The sequence below is a fragment of the Oncorhynchus clarkii genome, chromosome 19, assembly GCF_045791955.1.
Source record: "Oncorhynchus clarkii lewisi isolate Uvic-CL-2024 chromosome 19, UVic_Ocla_1.0, whole genome shotgun sequence".
Taxonomy (NCBI): Eukaryota; Metazoa; Chordata; class Actinopteri; order Salmoniformes; family Salmonidae; genus Oncorhynchus; species Oncorhynchus clarkii.
In genome coordinates this window covers 31,029,548-31,046,467 of record NC_092165.1, presented here as the reverse complement: position 1 = coordinate 31,046,467, position 16,920 = coordinate 31,029,548, and the positions used below count along the sequence as shown (strand labels likewise).

General features: G+C 42.9%; 1 protein-coding gene across 2 annotated transcripts in view; it reads right to left on the bottom strand.

The window, feature by feature from the left end:
* Nucleotides 1-16,373, bottom strand: part of LOC139375028 (MAX dimerization protein MGA a) — a 35,271-nt gene extending 18,898 nt beyond the window's left edge. Inside the window, exons 1-12 of one of the 2 annotated variants that reach the window (XM_071116393.1) lie at nt 16,295-16,373; nt 8,649-10,786; nt 6,677-8,564; nt 5,591-5,678; nt 5,402-5,512; nt 5,066-5,191; nt 4,805-4,918; nt 2,403-3,151; nt 1,918-2,194; nt 1,540-1,691; nt 1,314-1,428; nt 591-1,147 (exon numbers count right to left, since the gene is read on the bottom strand). In XM_071116393.1, the coding sequence (XP_070972494.1) occupies nt 591-1,147; nt 1,314-1,428; nt 1,540-1,691; nt 1,918-2,194; nt 2,403-3,151; nt 4,805-4,918; nt 5,066-5,191; nt 5,402-5,512; nt 5,591-5,678; nt 6,677-8,564; nt 8,649-10,714 (6,243 nt within the window). In that variant the 5' untranslated portion in view covers nt 10,715-10,786; nt 16,295-16,373. Of the gene's footprint in view, nt 1-590; nt 1,148-1,313; nt 1,429-1,539; nt 1,692-1,917; nt 2,195-2,402; nt 3,152-4,804; nt 4,919-5,065; nt 5,192-5,401; nt 5,513-5,590; nt 5,679-6,676; nt 8,565-8,648; nt 10,787-16,196 lie in introns of both variants that reach the window. The other variant, XM_071116392.1, reaches the window with a different exon arrangement.
* Nucleotides 16,374-16,920: the final 547 nt, after the last annotated feature.

Here is a 16,920-nt window from a genome sequence, read left to right as displayed (position 1 = left end):
ACCTAAAACAGATGGCCAGTTGCTTACCAAGAAGACAGTGAATGTTCCTGAGTGGCCGACTTACAGTTTTGCCTTAAATCTAATTGAAAATGTATCGAAAGACCTGGAAATGGTTGTATAGCAATCATTTGACAGAGCTTGAAGAAATTTGAAAATAATAAATGGGCAAATATTGTACAATCCAGGTGTGGAAAGCTATTAGAGACATATCCAGAAAGACTAACAGCTGTAATCGCTGACAAAGGTGCTTCTACAAATTGACTCAGGGGTGTGAATACTTACATTTAAAAATAAATTTGCTACAATTTCTAAAAACATGTTTTCACTTTTTCATTATGGGGGATTGTGTGTAGACGGGAGGGAAAAAAATATATATTTAATCCATTTTGAATTCAGGGTATAACACAACAAAATGTGGAATAAGTCAAAGGGTAGGAATGCTTTCTGAAGGCACTGTAGTGCACAAATTCTGACCAGCACCCTATGCACTACATAGGGAATAGGGTGTCGTTCCACATCAATAAAGTAGGAAAATGAACTGATCATCAGATGTGTTTTGGGGGGGAACTCTAGGTATTTAAAATGCTTACCGTGACAAGTTCCTTGTCTGAGATTTCTGTCTGCTTTAGATTGGCAGTAAGGAGGCCAGCAGGAGAAATTCCTATTAAGAAAGGCAGGCCCTTCCATTTCAGACCCTTTTTCTTCCCCACAGCCTTGTTCTCCTGCTCTCTTTGCTTCTCCTCTGCGCATTGTCCTTTCTCCACCTCCCTATCTTCCCCTCTCAGCTCCTCCATCTCCTCTTCCTCCATCATTTCTTCATCTTCCTCTCTCATCCATTCCTCCTCACTGTTTGCCTCCTCCACTCCGTCTGGTCGCGAGACCTGAGAGATATGTACCTTGTAGTGGACAGAGCAGCTCTCGCCGTCGTTCCTCAGGGTCTGAGACACGGGTTTGATGAGGTAGCCTTTGACCCAGAAGGGGTTGGTGAGGTGGTCCTGGGCCATGTGCTCACAAACAATCCTCAGCACCAAGTTCCTGTCCGCCAGGCTCCTCCACTTACACTCAGACACGATCTCCAGACGCTTGCAGGGCTCCGTGTACTGGGAAACGTGGGAGGACGACTTCTCTGACTTCCTGGAAGGGCTCACTACATCAAGAGACAAAGTCAACAGCCATTAGAAATACATTTCAGGGCAGGCTATGATTGTTGGATGCAACTAATTATTGACGTGGTTTATGGACTGATAGATATAAATCGCAGACAGATGTTTGGAATTAAGAAAATGATGACAAATGTGATTAAGTGAACTTACCTGGTGAGGAGTCTATTGGTTTGCAGTGGTTGTCAATGTCCTCAGGTCGGTTTGTGCTCTTGCTTTGAAACACACGCACTCTGGCACATGTCATGGTCCCTTCCTCCGCTCTCACCTGCAAAATACATACACCTTTAGAAAAGGCAGGGGAGTAAGAATATACACACCACTTTTACAGTGGTGTATCTAACACTTATGGATAGATAGACACCCTTCTACGACGCACCACTGCTGGAGACTCTTCCTGTAATGGAAGCCATGGAAGACAGACTGGTGTTGGGGCGAAGAGGGGCTCCGGGTCCATCTCTCCATCGTTGTGCTTCCACAAAGTTCTCACACGCCGAGCTGGTTCTGATACTGTCTCCGCCTCTCTCAGAGCTAAAGTTAGGAAATAATCCGGTAAATGAGCAGAAATTAATACAAAATATGTAATTTAATTGCAACATTAGGATGGACACATTTTGCGACTAGTGCATCAACGTATTTCATCTAATGTAGTATAGAAAAGTTGTTTCTGTATGGAAACAATTTTTTCAACTTTCTTTATTTGAACCAGTCATAGAGCTTCATAACTCGGTCGTTTTTTAAACTAGAGGACACTCACTATATGCCATCCTCATCCGCTTTCTCTTCTTGCTCTTCTTGGACGGGCCCTCTTCAGACGCACTGGAATCTGGTCCTCTTAAGTTTTTGAGCACAACCACTTTCTGCCTGAGGCAGCTGCAGCCAAATATACACTCAATCTTTCCACAGTGGGTAATACGACGGTCCTGTGCCAGGCTGGCACACACACAGCCCAGCCGGCAGAACGCATTGAGGCAGGGAGGAGCACTGCGCTTTACAATCTTAATGGGAGCTGTAGGATTCTCACAAACAAAGCCCTGAGGAGAAAAGAGGAAAGTAAATGCAGACAATTAAGTGCTAGTACGGCTCATTTCTCAGGGATACCATTGTAGAGCTGGTTTAAACACTCACAAAATAAGATCGAAGCTATTAATGTGCTCCAAAATGTCTATGCTCCATCAAGTCAGACCCCAACAAATGAGTCAAATAGCAGATGTAATGGTGTATGGGTGCAACTGATCTTACCGTTGAAGTGAAGAGCGAGGTGAGGGCGACTGTTGCCCTGTCCTCTGTGATACAGGTCTGATGCTTGCCCTCCCAGACAACCCCGTCCTCCAGCTCCCTCTGTCTGAGAAAGGCCTTGGTCAACCCAGGAACAACAACCCTGGTCTCAGCAGCGGCAGACTCTGGCTCTGAGTCGCCCTCCACAGGAGCCAGGTCAGGGGGGGGTGGCTCTTCTACCTCTGGCCTCGACACAACAGAGTTTTGCGCTGGTGGAGGAGTCTTGACCCTCGGCTTCCTCTTAGTCCTTTTCACAGTTTTAATTGTGTCGTCATGGGCGATGGCCGGGGCTGCGTGATCCATCAATGGCGGTGGCGCAATTTGTAATGGTGTTGGCGCAGAAGTTGGTTTAGTTCTGCTCTGCTTTGAGCGTTGTTTCTGTTGCCTTTTTTCAGATTTCTCAGATTTTTTAGGTCCTTTGGATGCGAGGGGCAGTCTGTTTTTTTTGGATGGGGGGACAAAGGTGGTAGAAGGTGCCGGTGCCTGTTTCTTCAGCACACTGTCCAGGGTTCGGACGTAGCTGGTGCTCTTGGTTGGCAGCTGGTAGGTCACAGGGGTGACGACGGTGGTCTGGGTGAAACTGGCAGCTCGCTCGTCGATGAGTTTGCCTTCGTTAGCCAGATACTCATCCAACATGTCACTGCAGAAGGCCGACAGGTTCTTCGGGACCACATCTGAACTCGGGCCATCTTTAAAGCCTATTGGGCTACATACTAGAGTAAAAACAAGAAGATGGAATATTGCAGACACTGGTTAATGTAAGGCCTTTCTCAAGACATCATAGCCAGAGTATGTGAACAGAGCGAGAAAAAGAGAGTGCCCAATTTGACTGGAGCGTGGAACGAGATTCCCAAAGGCTGGAGAGTCGGCCTTCTCGCCCACTCCAATTTCACTCCAGTGGCGCTCCCTTCACAAGCTCGAGCATGCCCGCCCCAGCATGCATTTGTAGGCTACTTGTGTGCTGCTAAAAGCCCCTTGCTTTAGCTACCGTCATGGAGTTCTCTAAATATTTTCATAAAGAATCTGATAAAATACACAGGTACTAAAACAAGGAGACTTACAAAGAGAGAGGGATTATCTACTTAATTGTAAGGATTGGATGTCACCTGCTAAACTGTTAGGTTACAGACCGGATGCCATTGTTCTACGCACAGAATATGGAAGTTGTTACACGCTGGCTACATCAAACATCCACATAAAAATAATCATTGTGGAATCTGTAAAGACACTTATCCCAAAAGTATGATGGTGTACTTACCACGTGCACATGCTAAAAGAAAGGAACGAGGTGGGTAGATAACTAAGTGTGTCATTGTAGCAAAGTCATGATCAACTAAAATCAGATCTCTTAAACGTTTGGTTCATTTTGTTATCTATACAATAGGCCATAATTGATTTTGGACCCTTAGACCTGGCATATTCCCCCGTTCAATGAGCTTTCCGTTTTGATTGGGTTATTTTGCCTAAAAAAACTTTAGGCATACCTATAGAAAAAATTAAAATAAAACTCTGCATCTCTGCCCAGCCTGGCCTAAGGGGTGTTTAGCATCCCCAGTGGCTCTGCCAGTGTGGAGAGGGTATTCTCCGCTGCTAGCTGGCTGTCCAGGCACCATCACATGAGCCTGAATCCACAGACTGGTCAAACTTGTTTCTAAAAATGAATTCAAAAGGCACTAATAAGTCATTTTTCATTTAATTTGTATTTAATTCTAAGTAAGTCACAGTCTATATGCGCAATTTATAGACTATAATGATTTAATACAACGAAATGTTGTTTAAATACTGAGCACTTTATGTCCATAGCGGCCTATTGTGTCACACTCGCAAATGCTTCACAATGTATTTCTTTGTAGGTTATAGTCTTGAAATAATAATAATAAAATAGCCTTAATAATTCATTTACATTCCTTCTTAGGGTCCCTGTCTGGCTCCTGACTGATTTAGAGTGTTTACATGCTGTTTAATATAACATGTAGCCTATTTAAAAAATAATGTTAGCTTCTTACATTCACCTTTTCATGTTTATTCAAATACTTTTCATTCAAATCCATATGGCTTGGTTTCAATAGTTAAAAACCAATTGGTAGTTCCACGTAGTCACAAAAATGGGTGTTGGTTAAATTGTGATTTTAATGAATGGGAGCAAATTTGGAGCGGGAGTTTTTTTTTCTCCTGTGAGTGTGGAAAGGACATGGAGCCGCTCAACTCCACTCACATTCTCCGGTCAGAGCTAAAACGTCAAGAATAAACAGTCTCAACTGTATCCCCTCGTCTTGTTTTGTCACCATTAAAGCACCATGCAATATTTCCGACAAAGGAGTAGCTAATCGAATCAGAAAATAAGGATTCTTATGTAAATATTATACCATCAGGCTTGGAGGATGCTGAGGAGTCTGAAGGGACAATCTTATCTCTCCAGCCTTTGATTTGGGTGAAGTCTGTTGTCTTGCCCGTCCTGGAAACAAAGGGAACTGAACCACCTGGGGGGGGGGGAAAGGTATAACAATTAACAATGTCTCCTTTTAATATGTATTAACTTCTCCTCATAAAACCCTAAACGGGTTACTCAACAAATACTCTCAACCATTTGGCCAAAACAGAAACTCTAATAACAAACAATTACTAACTTGGAGATGCCAATCCTGCAGTGCTTGGTCCTAAACATAGCATGGGTGGCGGTATAGGTAGACGGACGCCTAAGTATTGCAGGTCGATGACCAGAGTGGGATCCAGTAAGCTCATCTTCAGTCCAACTTCAAGGAAGACAGATGACAGGTAAGCGATCTTCAAGCGTAGACTATGCATCATGAAAAAGCATTCTACCATCATTAGTAGCATTAAAGACGACAGGAACACTGTCATGAAAAGCAAAGCGGGACATTACCCATGCTAGTGTGCAAGTAAGTTGTCGAAAAATAAATAGTAAATACTCTGTCATTCACTGCCATTTATTTTGGTGTTACCTTCTTGCAGCACAGGATGAATGACCTGCCGATGCTTCATAACCTTCAGATCGTCCAAAAGAACCTTCTCGAAAGCAGCTATTCTTTCCTCTGTGGTTTCAGATCCTCCGACTGAAAGACATATGGTTTAATAGATGTCACATAACAGCAGCTTGGGAACATGATGGATCAAATTGTTGTTTTCTGTACCATTCTCTTTCGCCTCGGGGGTTTTCTCAGGTTGTGCGGTTGCCGTCTCACGAAATGCAGGCTCTCCTAGGTGGACTTCAAGTGCTTCCTGTAATTTATAACACTTTACTTTTTACATTTTTATTTCACCTTTATTTAACCAGGCAGGCCAGTTGAGATCAAGTTATCATTTACAACTGCGACCTGGACAAGGTAAAGCCAAGCAGTGTGACAAAAACAACACAGTTACACATGGGATAGACAAACGTCGTCAATAACACAATAGAAACATCTATATACAGTGTGCAAATAATTAAACATGTGACACTTTACTTGAAACCAATAAATATAGTGAATGCTTTGTTACTTGTTATGAGCACGTATAAGCCCTCATGTCTTATTGTACAGCTTATAATATGCTGTATTAAATTGTATGCTGTATTATATTGTACTGTATTGCATTTTCTTTTTAAATAAAGTTTGGACTGTTGAAAACAAATTTTAAAAACTTTCCTTTATTCACTTTATAACAAATATAACCAAAGCAAGGATTTCCTTGTTAAAGATCTACTTGCCTCTTAAACAAGAACCGAGGAAACACAGGTGGCACATCATAAAATAACGGTAACACTTTACTTGAAGGGGGTATACATAAGGAATTCATAACCCCTTTCACAGGTTTGGAGTAGCAAAGGGTCAACAGTTAGTGACAGTGAGCATTGTGCATCTTCTCTTGTGATCTCTCAATTTGGCAGGATGCCACTGGGTAAACAGCCCTTGGAATTATCCAATTTAATGACTAACTTTTCTTTGACAATATCCGGGAGAAGGTGGATCTGGTGTAAAGAGTGTACCTGGCCTGGATCAAGTTCTGGCCAAAGCACCAATTGTAATTGTCATGTTAAGACTTACATATTGTTCTCTGCCAAGATAAACCAAAAACATGTGTTCTTAGGACAACACTTGTGTATAATTGTGGTACGAAGGTTGTTATGAATAACCTGTAACACTCAACGGGGTTGTAAACAGTTTCATAAAGGTGTTGTAAAGTAAAGTGTTACCAAAAATGCTGACAGATGGAAATACATTTAACAATCTATGTGTTACCTTGGAGGTGAAAGAGACGAACAGCTGCTCCTCAACTTCCTCCAGGTTGGGCTGCATGGTGACATCTGTGGGTCCCCCAATCACTGGGAGTGGATCACTCTTGGCAGATTTCACTCCTGTCCTAGATCTCTTCTTAGATCTCTGGGGTTTAATGCTCTGGGTTGGCTGACTAGAACCAACTGGTAGAGTAGAACCAACTGGTACACTAGGGGTAATTAAAGTTGGGACATGAGGACATAGGACAGGAGCCGCCTCACTGCTTGGAAAGTCTTCCGTCATCTCAAGTTCATCAGAGATTGAGAAAAAGTGAGTGAGGTCGGCAAGTGAAGGGGTTGGTGACAATGGGTCGGGACCTAACGATGAAAAAGGAGATAACTGGAATGGGAGTGGAGACGGTGTAGAAGGGCGTGTTAATGGTTCATAATTGACTTGAAATGATGTGGGGTCCAGGGGAGGTGAGGATAAGCCAGGGTCCAGAGCAAGTGAGCCAGGGTGAGAGTTAGATGAAAATGAGACTGCCTCAAAGGGTAATGGGTTAAGGTGAGCGGAAGGCAACAATGGGATAAAGGGTGTTGTTAAAAAAGGATCAGGGGCAGGTAGTGCTAACAGTGATGCATGTGATGAAAGTTCAGAGGAGAGTACAAAAAGGTTTGGGGACGGTAATTGTTCAAGGGCTGGGAATGACGAGGTAGGTACAGGTACGGATGGGGCTGGGACCAGTTTCAATTGAACAGGGGAAGGTAAAGGGGGCTCAAGATCTGGTAATGATGCAGGTGATGATGGCTCAAAGCCACCTAGTGAAGGGCCAGGGGATAATAACGATGGGGTACACTCAGGTTTCAAAGTGGGAACACTAGCTGTTGATGACAGCGCAGGGGCATTTGAGGGATGGTCAGAGGTAAGTGATGATAGGTCAGCTGGTAGGTTCAATGTGACAGGTACAGGGGATGGCAGTTCTTGGGCATGGGATGACAAGGCAGGGGCTGGTATTAATGAGTCGGGGGCTGGTAACAATGGGTCAGGGAATGGCGACATGAGGGGTGGAGTGGGGGATGATAGTGTAATGGATAAGGTAGGTTCAGCGACAAGTAACGACTGATCAGCAGTAAGTGATACTGGGTCAGCTTCTGGTAACAATGAGTCTGTGGCAGGAATCAAAAAATCTGTGTTTGGGACTGAAATATCGGTGGGTACACCAGCATAGTCTGTGGTTTGCCCAGTGGGGTCAGTGGCTCGAACTACAGAATCACTGGCTGGAAGAACAGCATATCCAGTTAGGACCATTGCTGGACCAGTAGGGTCAGTGGCTGGGCCAGTAGGGTCAGTAGTTAGAACAGCAGAAGATGGGGATGAAGTAGAGGGCAAAGGAGATGTTGGTTTGGTCCTAAAAGGTCTGGATTTCGACTTCAACTGTTGAAGGTAGAGTGCAAGCAGGGGCAAAGGCACAGGTTCAGGTCGTTTGTGTGGTTTAGCCTTCCCCTGCTGCTGTTCATCAGAACCTGTCCTTTTTGCTTCAGAGCTCACTGAGGAGCTTTGGGAAGCCTTTTGACTGCTTTCAACTTCATCTGCTGAATGGTCATTGATAGACACAGGGGTCTTCACAGGTTCCTGGGACTGAGATGAACAGAGGTGGTCCTTTTCACTGTCAATCGTATTCCCATTATCCTGGGGTCCCACCTTTGTAATAGTTTTCGACAACACGTCAGGAATCTGGGAAAAATTGTAATTCAAAGCAACTTCCACAACTTTGCCTTTGGCAACCATGCCCTTAGTGTCTGTTTGCTCAACATTGCAAGCTGTATTGGTTATCTCCACATTGCACCTTCTTATTTTCAGATGACACTCCCGTATCAGCTCAGTGAAGTTACTTTGGGGAGGACCTATTGTACTGTTCAAAAGATAAATGCAAAAGATTAGAAGTGCATTTTAAAGTAAAGAGCTAACATGCAGCTTACTGAACTTGAGAACTTACCAGGAACTTTGATCAGTGGACTCTTTCTTACAGACTGACTTTTCACTGTCTGCAACTGTAGCAGTTTGAGCATCGGAGGTAGTGAGTCCTTGATCTGCTACTGAAGTCTTCAGGAAGTTGCGTTTTGCGCGCAAAGACTTTCGGGTATTTTTCACAGGCTTGCGCACCTTGGGAGATATGGTTTCATCTTTCTTCATCTTGGAGGGACTTGATTTCTTGCAAGAGCTGGGTGCATGATCATTAACACTTGACTTGTCAGATTCTCCAAGTGTAACATTTTGAGTATGAGAGCTGAGGAGTCCTTGATCTACCGCTGAAGTGTCTTTAAAGTTGCGCTTTGCCATCAAAGACCTCAGATTACTTTTAAGAGGGTTGAATTCCTTCTGAGATGTGGTTTCTACTTTTTTCAACTCATTGGAGGGACTTGATATCAACTTTGGAGTGCAGTAGCTGGGCCCAATAGAGTTGACCCAGGACTTGTCATTGTCAGCAAGTGAAACATTTTGAGTATCTGCGCTGAGGACTCTTTGATCTAGCGGGGAAGTGTCTTTAGAGTTGTGTTTTGCCATCAAAGACTTCAGGTTATTCAGGCTTTTCACAGGCTTGAGTTCATTGTTAGATGTGGTGTGGTCTTTTTTCGACTCATTTGAGGGACTTATTTTGACGCTGGACTTGTCCCTTTCTGCAAGCATAACATTTTGAGTATCGGAAGAGAAAAGTCCTTGACCTGCTGCAAAAGTATCTTTAGAAGTGCGTTTCCCCATCAAATACTTAAGATTATTCAGGCTTTTCACAGACTTGAGCTCATTGGGAGATTTGCTGGGGTCTTTCTTCATCTCATTGGAGGGACTTGATTTCAGCATGGAGCTGGGTCGATGGCTGTTGACCTCAGATTTGTCACCAAATGTAAGGGTGACATTTTGAGCATTTGGAATGAGGAGTCCTTGATCTACTGCTGAAGTGTCTTTAGAGTTGCGCTTTGCCATCAAAGCCTTCAGGCCACTGAGGCCTTTCACAGGCTTGAGCTCACTGGGAGATCTGGTTTCACTGCCTGCAGGTGTAACATTTTGAGCATCCGCGCTGGGGAGTCCTTTATCTACTGCTGAAGTGTCTTTAGAGCTGTGTTTTGCAGCCATTAAAGATTTCAGGCCATTCAAGCCTTTCAAAGGCTTGAGTTCATTGGGAGAGCTGGTTTCATTCTTCTTCGAATCATTGGAGGGACTAGTTTTCAGCTTTAGAGCCCAAGAGGGTCCACTTGCAAAAGGGTTGAAGTCTGCTTTAAACTGAGACATGCGTAAGTTCTGGTAGGCTGTTACAGCAAAGAACTCAGTCTGGGGAAAGGTGAAGGTTATTACGTCATGCCCATTGAGCTGAATATCCTCCGTAGGCATTTCAGCTGAGACCACATGGAGGTGCGGTAAGTACCGGTGCATTGGGTGCAAAATGACATTACCCTCCTGGTCCATGGTGTTGTCAGTGAGCTTAAGCTTGTAGAATGAAACTGGGTTCTGCATCCATTGGTGACCAGAAGATGGAGAGTCTGGGTGGATGAAGATCCGTCTCAGCATATGGGCTTCTGCCTTTCCACTCATTTTCCAATTTTGCCCAGTCCACTTGTAACGTTTGTTGTCCGCTGGGTTGATATCCATGAGCAGATTGTACTTCTGGAAGGGATCCAAACCAGAGATGCGAAAGCGGCAATAAGGGAACATTCTCCGGCCTTGTTTGGTTACTATCATCTCAGTTTTGCATCTGAAGAACTCATTCCACATGTTGTTGCTGTCCAACATCACCTTGATACCTCTGCGGGTGCTCTCTGGTGGTAAATTCTCTGGTTGGTTATTAGAAATGACAGTGGAGTTCATTGTAAGAGCAACACCCATTGCAGAGCCTGGAGTGGATGTTGCTGCAATATTTGCTTCCTCATTGGCTACAACTCCACTTGCCTGCCCTGTTTTTAGGGCACCAACTAGGTCAGGGGGAGAGGCAGTCGAGTGCAGTGCCATGGGCGCAGCTGCCCCCTCCTCATTAAGAACCATTATTTTCTTCTTCTTGTTGGCGGCCATGAACTTGTCACGGTCTTTTTCGAGGGCAGGACGCCCTCTTACATCTGTCTGTCCATTTCTTCATTCTGCATCCTAAAACAAAAATAAAGCGATTTAGCATGATAAAGATATAATCATGAATATCTGACATCAAAAGGCCAATCCACATTAAAAATAAGAGAGGAAAACAATTAGCAAATGAGTTACCAGGCTATTACCAATTCTCTAGCTAGCCAAATCACCTCATACTGCTACCTTACATTGACAGATCTCTAGAGTATTCTGGCATGCTAGCTGTTATCATAGACGTCCAGTCCTTACACTAATGCTAGTTAGAGCTGGCTTGCAAAACTACCTCAAACTTCCTTCATAATGGAGGCAAAGACATAAAAATGGTATCTATGAGTCCACCTGATAAACGGGTTCATTGCCAAAATCACAAAGTATCCCTTTAAGCTTTGAGTGGAACTATAACATTCCCTAGGGCAGAAAGGAAGATGTACAGTGCCTTATGTTACGTTACAACCTTATTCTAAAATGGATTGAATAAAATTGAAATCCTCAGCAATCTACACACAATACCCCATAATGACAAAGCAAAAACAGGTTTAGAAATGTTTGCAAATATATTAAAAATAAAAAAACTTTTATTTTTTTACATAAGTATTCTAACCCTTTGCAATGAGCCTCGAAATTGAGCTCAGGTGCATCCTGTTTCCATTGATCATCCTTGATTGGAGTCCATCTTTGGTAAATTAAATTATTGGACATAATTCGGAAAGGCATGCACATCTGTCTATATAAGGTCCCACAGTTGACAGTGCATGTCAGAGCAAAAACAAAGCCATGAGGTTAAAGGAATTGTCCGTAGAGCTCCGCGACAGGACTGTGTCAAAGCACAGATCTGGGGAAGGGTACCAAAAAAAATGTCTGCAGCATTGAAGGGCCGCAAGAACACAGTGGCCTCCATCATTCTTAAATGGAAGAAGTTTTGAACCACCAAGACTCTTTCTAAAGCTGCCGCACGGCCAAACTGAGTAGTCAGGGAGGTGGTCACTCTGACAGAGCTCTAGAGTTCCTCTGTGGAGATGGGAGAACCTTCCAGAAGGACAACCATCTCTGCACCACCAATCAGGCCTTTATGGTAGAGTGGCCAAACGGAAGCCACTCCTCAGTAAAAAGGCACAGCCCACTTGGAGTTTGCCAAATGGCACCTAAAACAAGATTCTCTAGTCTGATGAAACCAATATTGAACTCTTTGGTCTGAATGTCTGGAGGAAACCTGGCACCATGAAACATGGTGGTGGCAGCATCATGCTGTGGGGATATTTTTCAGTGGCAGGGACTGGGAGACTAGTCAGGATCGCAGGCAAAGATGAACGGAGCAAAGTATGAAGAGATCCTTGATGAAAACCTGCTCCAGAGAGTTCAGGACCTCAGACTGGGGCGAAGGCTCACCTTCCAACAGGACATGACCATAAGCACACAACCAAGACAATGCAGGAGTTGCTTCGGGACAAGTCCCAATGACCTTGAGTGGCCCAGCCAGAGCCTGGACTTGAACCTGATCAAACATTTCTGAAGAGACCTTAAAATAACTGTGCAGCAATGCTCCCCATCCAACCTGACAGAGCTTGAGAGGATCTGCAGCCTGAAGTCTACCCAAGAAGACTTGAGGCTGTAATCGCTGCCAAAGAGGTACTTCAACAAAGTACTGAGTAAAGGGTCTGAAAAATTATGAAAATGTCATATTTCAATTTTATTTCCCCCATGAGCAAAAAATGTATATAAACCTGTTTTTGCTTGGTCATTATGGGTTATTGTGTGTAGATTAATGAGGGGAAAACAATGTAATACATTTTAGAATAAACAAACAAAATAAAGGAATAAGTCAGGGGATCTGAATACTTTCAGAAGGCACTTTATATCTAGATTTTTTTTAAAGTTCTCTCTAAATAATAAGCGTTGTTGTACAATTAAAGATAAAATACACTGCAGTATAAACAGACAGCAATAATCTAATGAATCCAGGGTTTGTGAAGTTATACCTAAGGATAAATAGAAGCCTTGGACCCGGTTCGACATGACCGAGGGATCAGCCAATGAAGTTGGAAGTCCCACCCAGTTGACTACATTAAAATGGTGGAAGCCTTCAATGGCTCTGCCCATGCTAAAACAGCCTTTTGGCCACTAGAAGTCCCACTCTATCCGTCTCTATGGTACCGTCTAAAAAGAGTCTCCGGTACTTTTTTTATACTTTTTAGCCAGCAGGTCTGAACGTAGCACTCACGAGCCAAAAGTGATCCCCAAAAATGGTGTACTACATCGCATATATACAGATATGTGCACGTCAATTAATCCAGGGATTGTTATACCTAGGATAAATATGAGCCTCCCACGACCATAAAACCACCTAATAATATAATTATTTCATCAAAATTGTTTAACTTCCTTTTTTGCAATAACTGATCTGGCTTTCAGGTCTATGAAAAAGCCATTTTTTGTTACAAATTTAACTAGAACCATGCATAATACACATTCACTAATAATGACTAACTTATTGTAGCAGGCATTAAGGCTTTAGAAAATTAACAAAATTAATTATTAAAAATTAACACAGGTCTCAACAACCCACGTGCTAGCGATTAGCCAGCTAATCTTTACATTTCAAATTTAGCCAAATAGGGTCAGTTTGCTAGCTAACAAAGTTGAACAGTTTAATTGTTATGAACACACCCTTCTGTCTGCCTCCAACTATTTGAAAAGCATGTTAGCCTGTCCACTATTTTCAGGTGCTGAAATCAAGTGGCCTACCTTATTTCTCAGAATGAAGAGTTGCCAATTCCTTATATAGACAGCTAGTATAAGACTGACTAAAATACAGATAACGGTACGTGGTACCAATGCTGTGCGCGACAAACTGAACATTAATTTTCCAGAACCAATGTTCGTTGATACTCTCGTTTTAGTAGTGTATGATCTGCACGCAATTTGGGTAGTTGAGGCATGCTGAGGTTCTGTATAGTAATCTATGTCAGCCATGTTAAGGGAACAACTCAGGACAGTTAGAGGGACCGTGAAAGGGGATGTTATGCATAACAAATGTGAAACGGTGATGCAAATGTGTACACAATACACATTATCTAGTTTCACATTTGTTATGCATAACATCTCCTGTCACTGTCCAGAGTTGTTCCCTTAACATGGCTGACAGACTACAATACAGAACCTCTGCATGCCAAAACTCAAATAGCGAGGTGAAACCGCTTGCCAGAGAGGAAGATGTGATCTTTCAACTTTGTTGGCGTGAGAGGCAGGGTGAGGGGCTTGGTGTGTTTGTAAACCAGAGAGATAGAAACAACGCGAGAGGATTCACTCTCGCTAAATATCTGTCCAAAAGAAGGCCAATGCATTTCTATGAGCCTGCCTTCCCGTCTTGTGCACAATGACCCCCATTGTTAGGACGGAGACGAGACCCAAAATACAAGAGAACAAGTGGACATGAACGCTCATAAAAACAAAAAATAACAAAAACCTTTATTCTCATGCAAAAACATTAATTTGCTATATCGCCCAGCCCTATCGGCCTTTAACGGTGTGGAGGTTATTTAGGTAAAATATTAGAATGGCAAAAAAATAAAAAATTCTAAGCGTTGAGAAATCACAGTTTTACATGCATTTCTCAAAACATTTGCTTACTTTGGAAATACGACAAATTAATTACAAATTATGACTACTAAGCTAAATTACAGCATAGTATAAAAATGCATGAGTCATAGATATTTGGACATTATGCAACTATGAATAAATACATACCAAAATGTATCAATAGATAATGAGCAATAAACACAAAAAAAGAAGCAAATCAAAGAACTGGAGATCAGTCTTGTAATTTAATCAACAAAACGATAACACATGAACATGCATTTTATTAAACTCCCAGTTTACTACTGATAGCTAAGGAAATTGATTGGCTATAGGGTGGCAGGGTAGCCTAGTGGTTAGAGCATTGGACTAGTAACCGGAAGGTTGGAAGTTCAAACCCCCCGAGCTGACAAGGTACAAATCTGTCGTTCTGCCCCTGAACAGGGAGTCAGTTATTAGGCCTATTATTGAAGTAGCCTAGGCAGCCGATCCCATACATTAAAATGGCGCTGCCATGCTAAATAAAACAGCCTTTCGGCCACTAGAAGTACCCCGCTATCCATCTCTGTTTCATAAATACTTTTTAGCTAGTAGTTCTGAACGTAGCACTCACGAGACAAAAGTGGTCCCCAAAAATTGCATACATTGCATCACATATATGCAGATATGTGCACCACGTCATTGAGCGCTCCCTCTCTCTCTCTGCTGTGTACCTCACTGGATAACACTGGGTAGGCCTTACTAGGTCTAGTCTAGACTTACTAGTCACTCAAATGCGGGAAATGTAGGGAAAATGGCATGGTACAGCTTCAAGAAAACAGTCACTTTCAAACTATGGATTTCATTGCTTATTGAGGTAAAACAGTAATTTGGTTAATAGATTATGCATGTATGACCTACACTGACACATCCAGCCCAAAGCCAGGGGTTTAGTTGGCAAAGTACATCTTTAATAAAACACCATTGGGCATCACCATTTTCAGACATCTTATGTTGCACAACCTTGGCTGAACGTCCGAGAATCCTAAAATGGTGTTGGAAAATAGTGTTTTATTAAGAAGGTGCACATATGAATGGAGGATGCTTTATGTACGAGGAATCCTAGACCATAGTGCAGGTCCAGCGCCCAGCATGGCTGCCTAGGCTATTATTGAATATAATTTAGCCTCCCTCACGTGGCCTGAAAAATAAGACAAAATCATATTGTTCACAGGAAATGTGATGTTTTGATCGAAAATGGACACACTAACAAAAATGTCGTCGACTTACTTGAATAATTCGTTTCAGGGTCAAGTTATGAAATAACAGCCTACTGTAGGGTACTTGAACCTTCTAATGTTATAGAGAAAACGTTTGATAGGACATCTCGAATAACTACCGTGTACGTATGCTACTGACACAAAGCGTGTCCATTTCTAAAAGACAGCGTTAATATCGTGAAATCAAAGAACTCACGGCGGCCATTTTGCATTACCATACGAGACAACCCTGGTAAACAAACATGATCCTGGCGGACCTACTGTATTGCCGGCGCACCGTAATCGCATACATTGTGGTGTTTGTTGACTACACCAAGTTGTGGCAAGAATAGTATGTCCTCTATCCTTTACTTATAAGTAGAAATCCTTCTTTGAAAATGGCCTCGATGCCATGCACTGCGGCGACTAAAAACGTGGCTTGGGCCTGTAAGGCCTAAGCACTTAAGCCTTGCCAACAACACGATCGAATTCAATGGCGCCTGATTCCCAAGTCAACATGGTGGCCACATCCTCAGACTAGAAAGAGAAGACTTGGAGCTTGCAATATCAACATAGTCTTTCTCGACGGGATCATGTGCCTCACTAAGCACATGGATTACCTTTTGCACATTTTAATGGATCAAAATATGCGATGGTGGTCGTCGATTCCTTGTGTAATCCCTTCCTTTTCCTCAATTGAAAGCATAATATACAGTACCTCGCAGCTCCCATCTGGAAGAATCATGCGTGCTGTAAAAAGACGTCACAGCTCCGCGGATGCACGTTCAGGTCATTCTGCGCAGACTCAGCGCCTTCGTGTCACATGATTCAAAACGGAGGGAGAACATGCCTGCTGAGGTGGTACGGAACGCCGCCATGTGGAGATTTGAAACTCCCCGCTTTTTGGTAGGTGGCCTTCCAACGAAGACAGAAGGTTGGGGTATAAATATAATCAAAGTTGAACATGTCGACTGTACACGTAACGACAGACAAAGCTTGTGGGCATGCTTATTCGGGGACATGTGCTTGCCAACCAGCTCTAACCAGATTGAAACTGTCAATGCAAGAATTTACCTGCGACTTGGCTGTACATTTCGACTCGGTGTTTTCAAATCAAAATTCATTGGTCACATACACATATTTAGCAGATGTTTTGCGCGTGTAGCGAAATGCTTGTGTTCCTGGCTCCAACAGTGCAGTAACGTTAGTATCTAACAATTCACAACAATACACACATCTACAAGTAAAATAATGGAATTAAGAAAAATATAAATATTAGGACGAGCAATGTCGGGGGCATGGACTAAATACAGTAGAATTTAATACAGTATATACATATGAGAT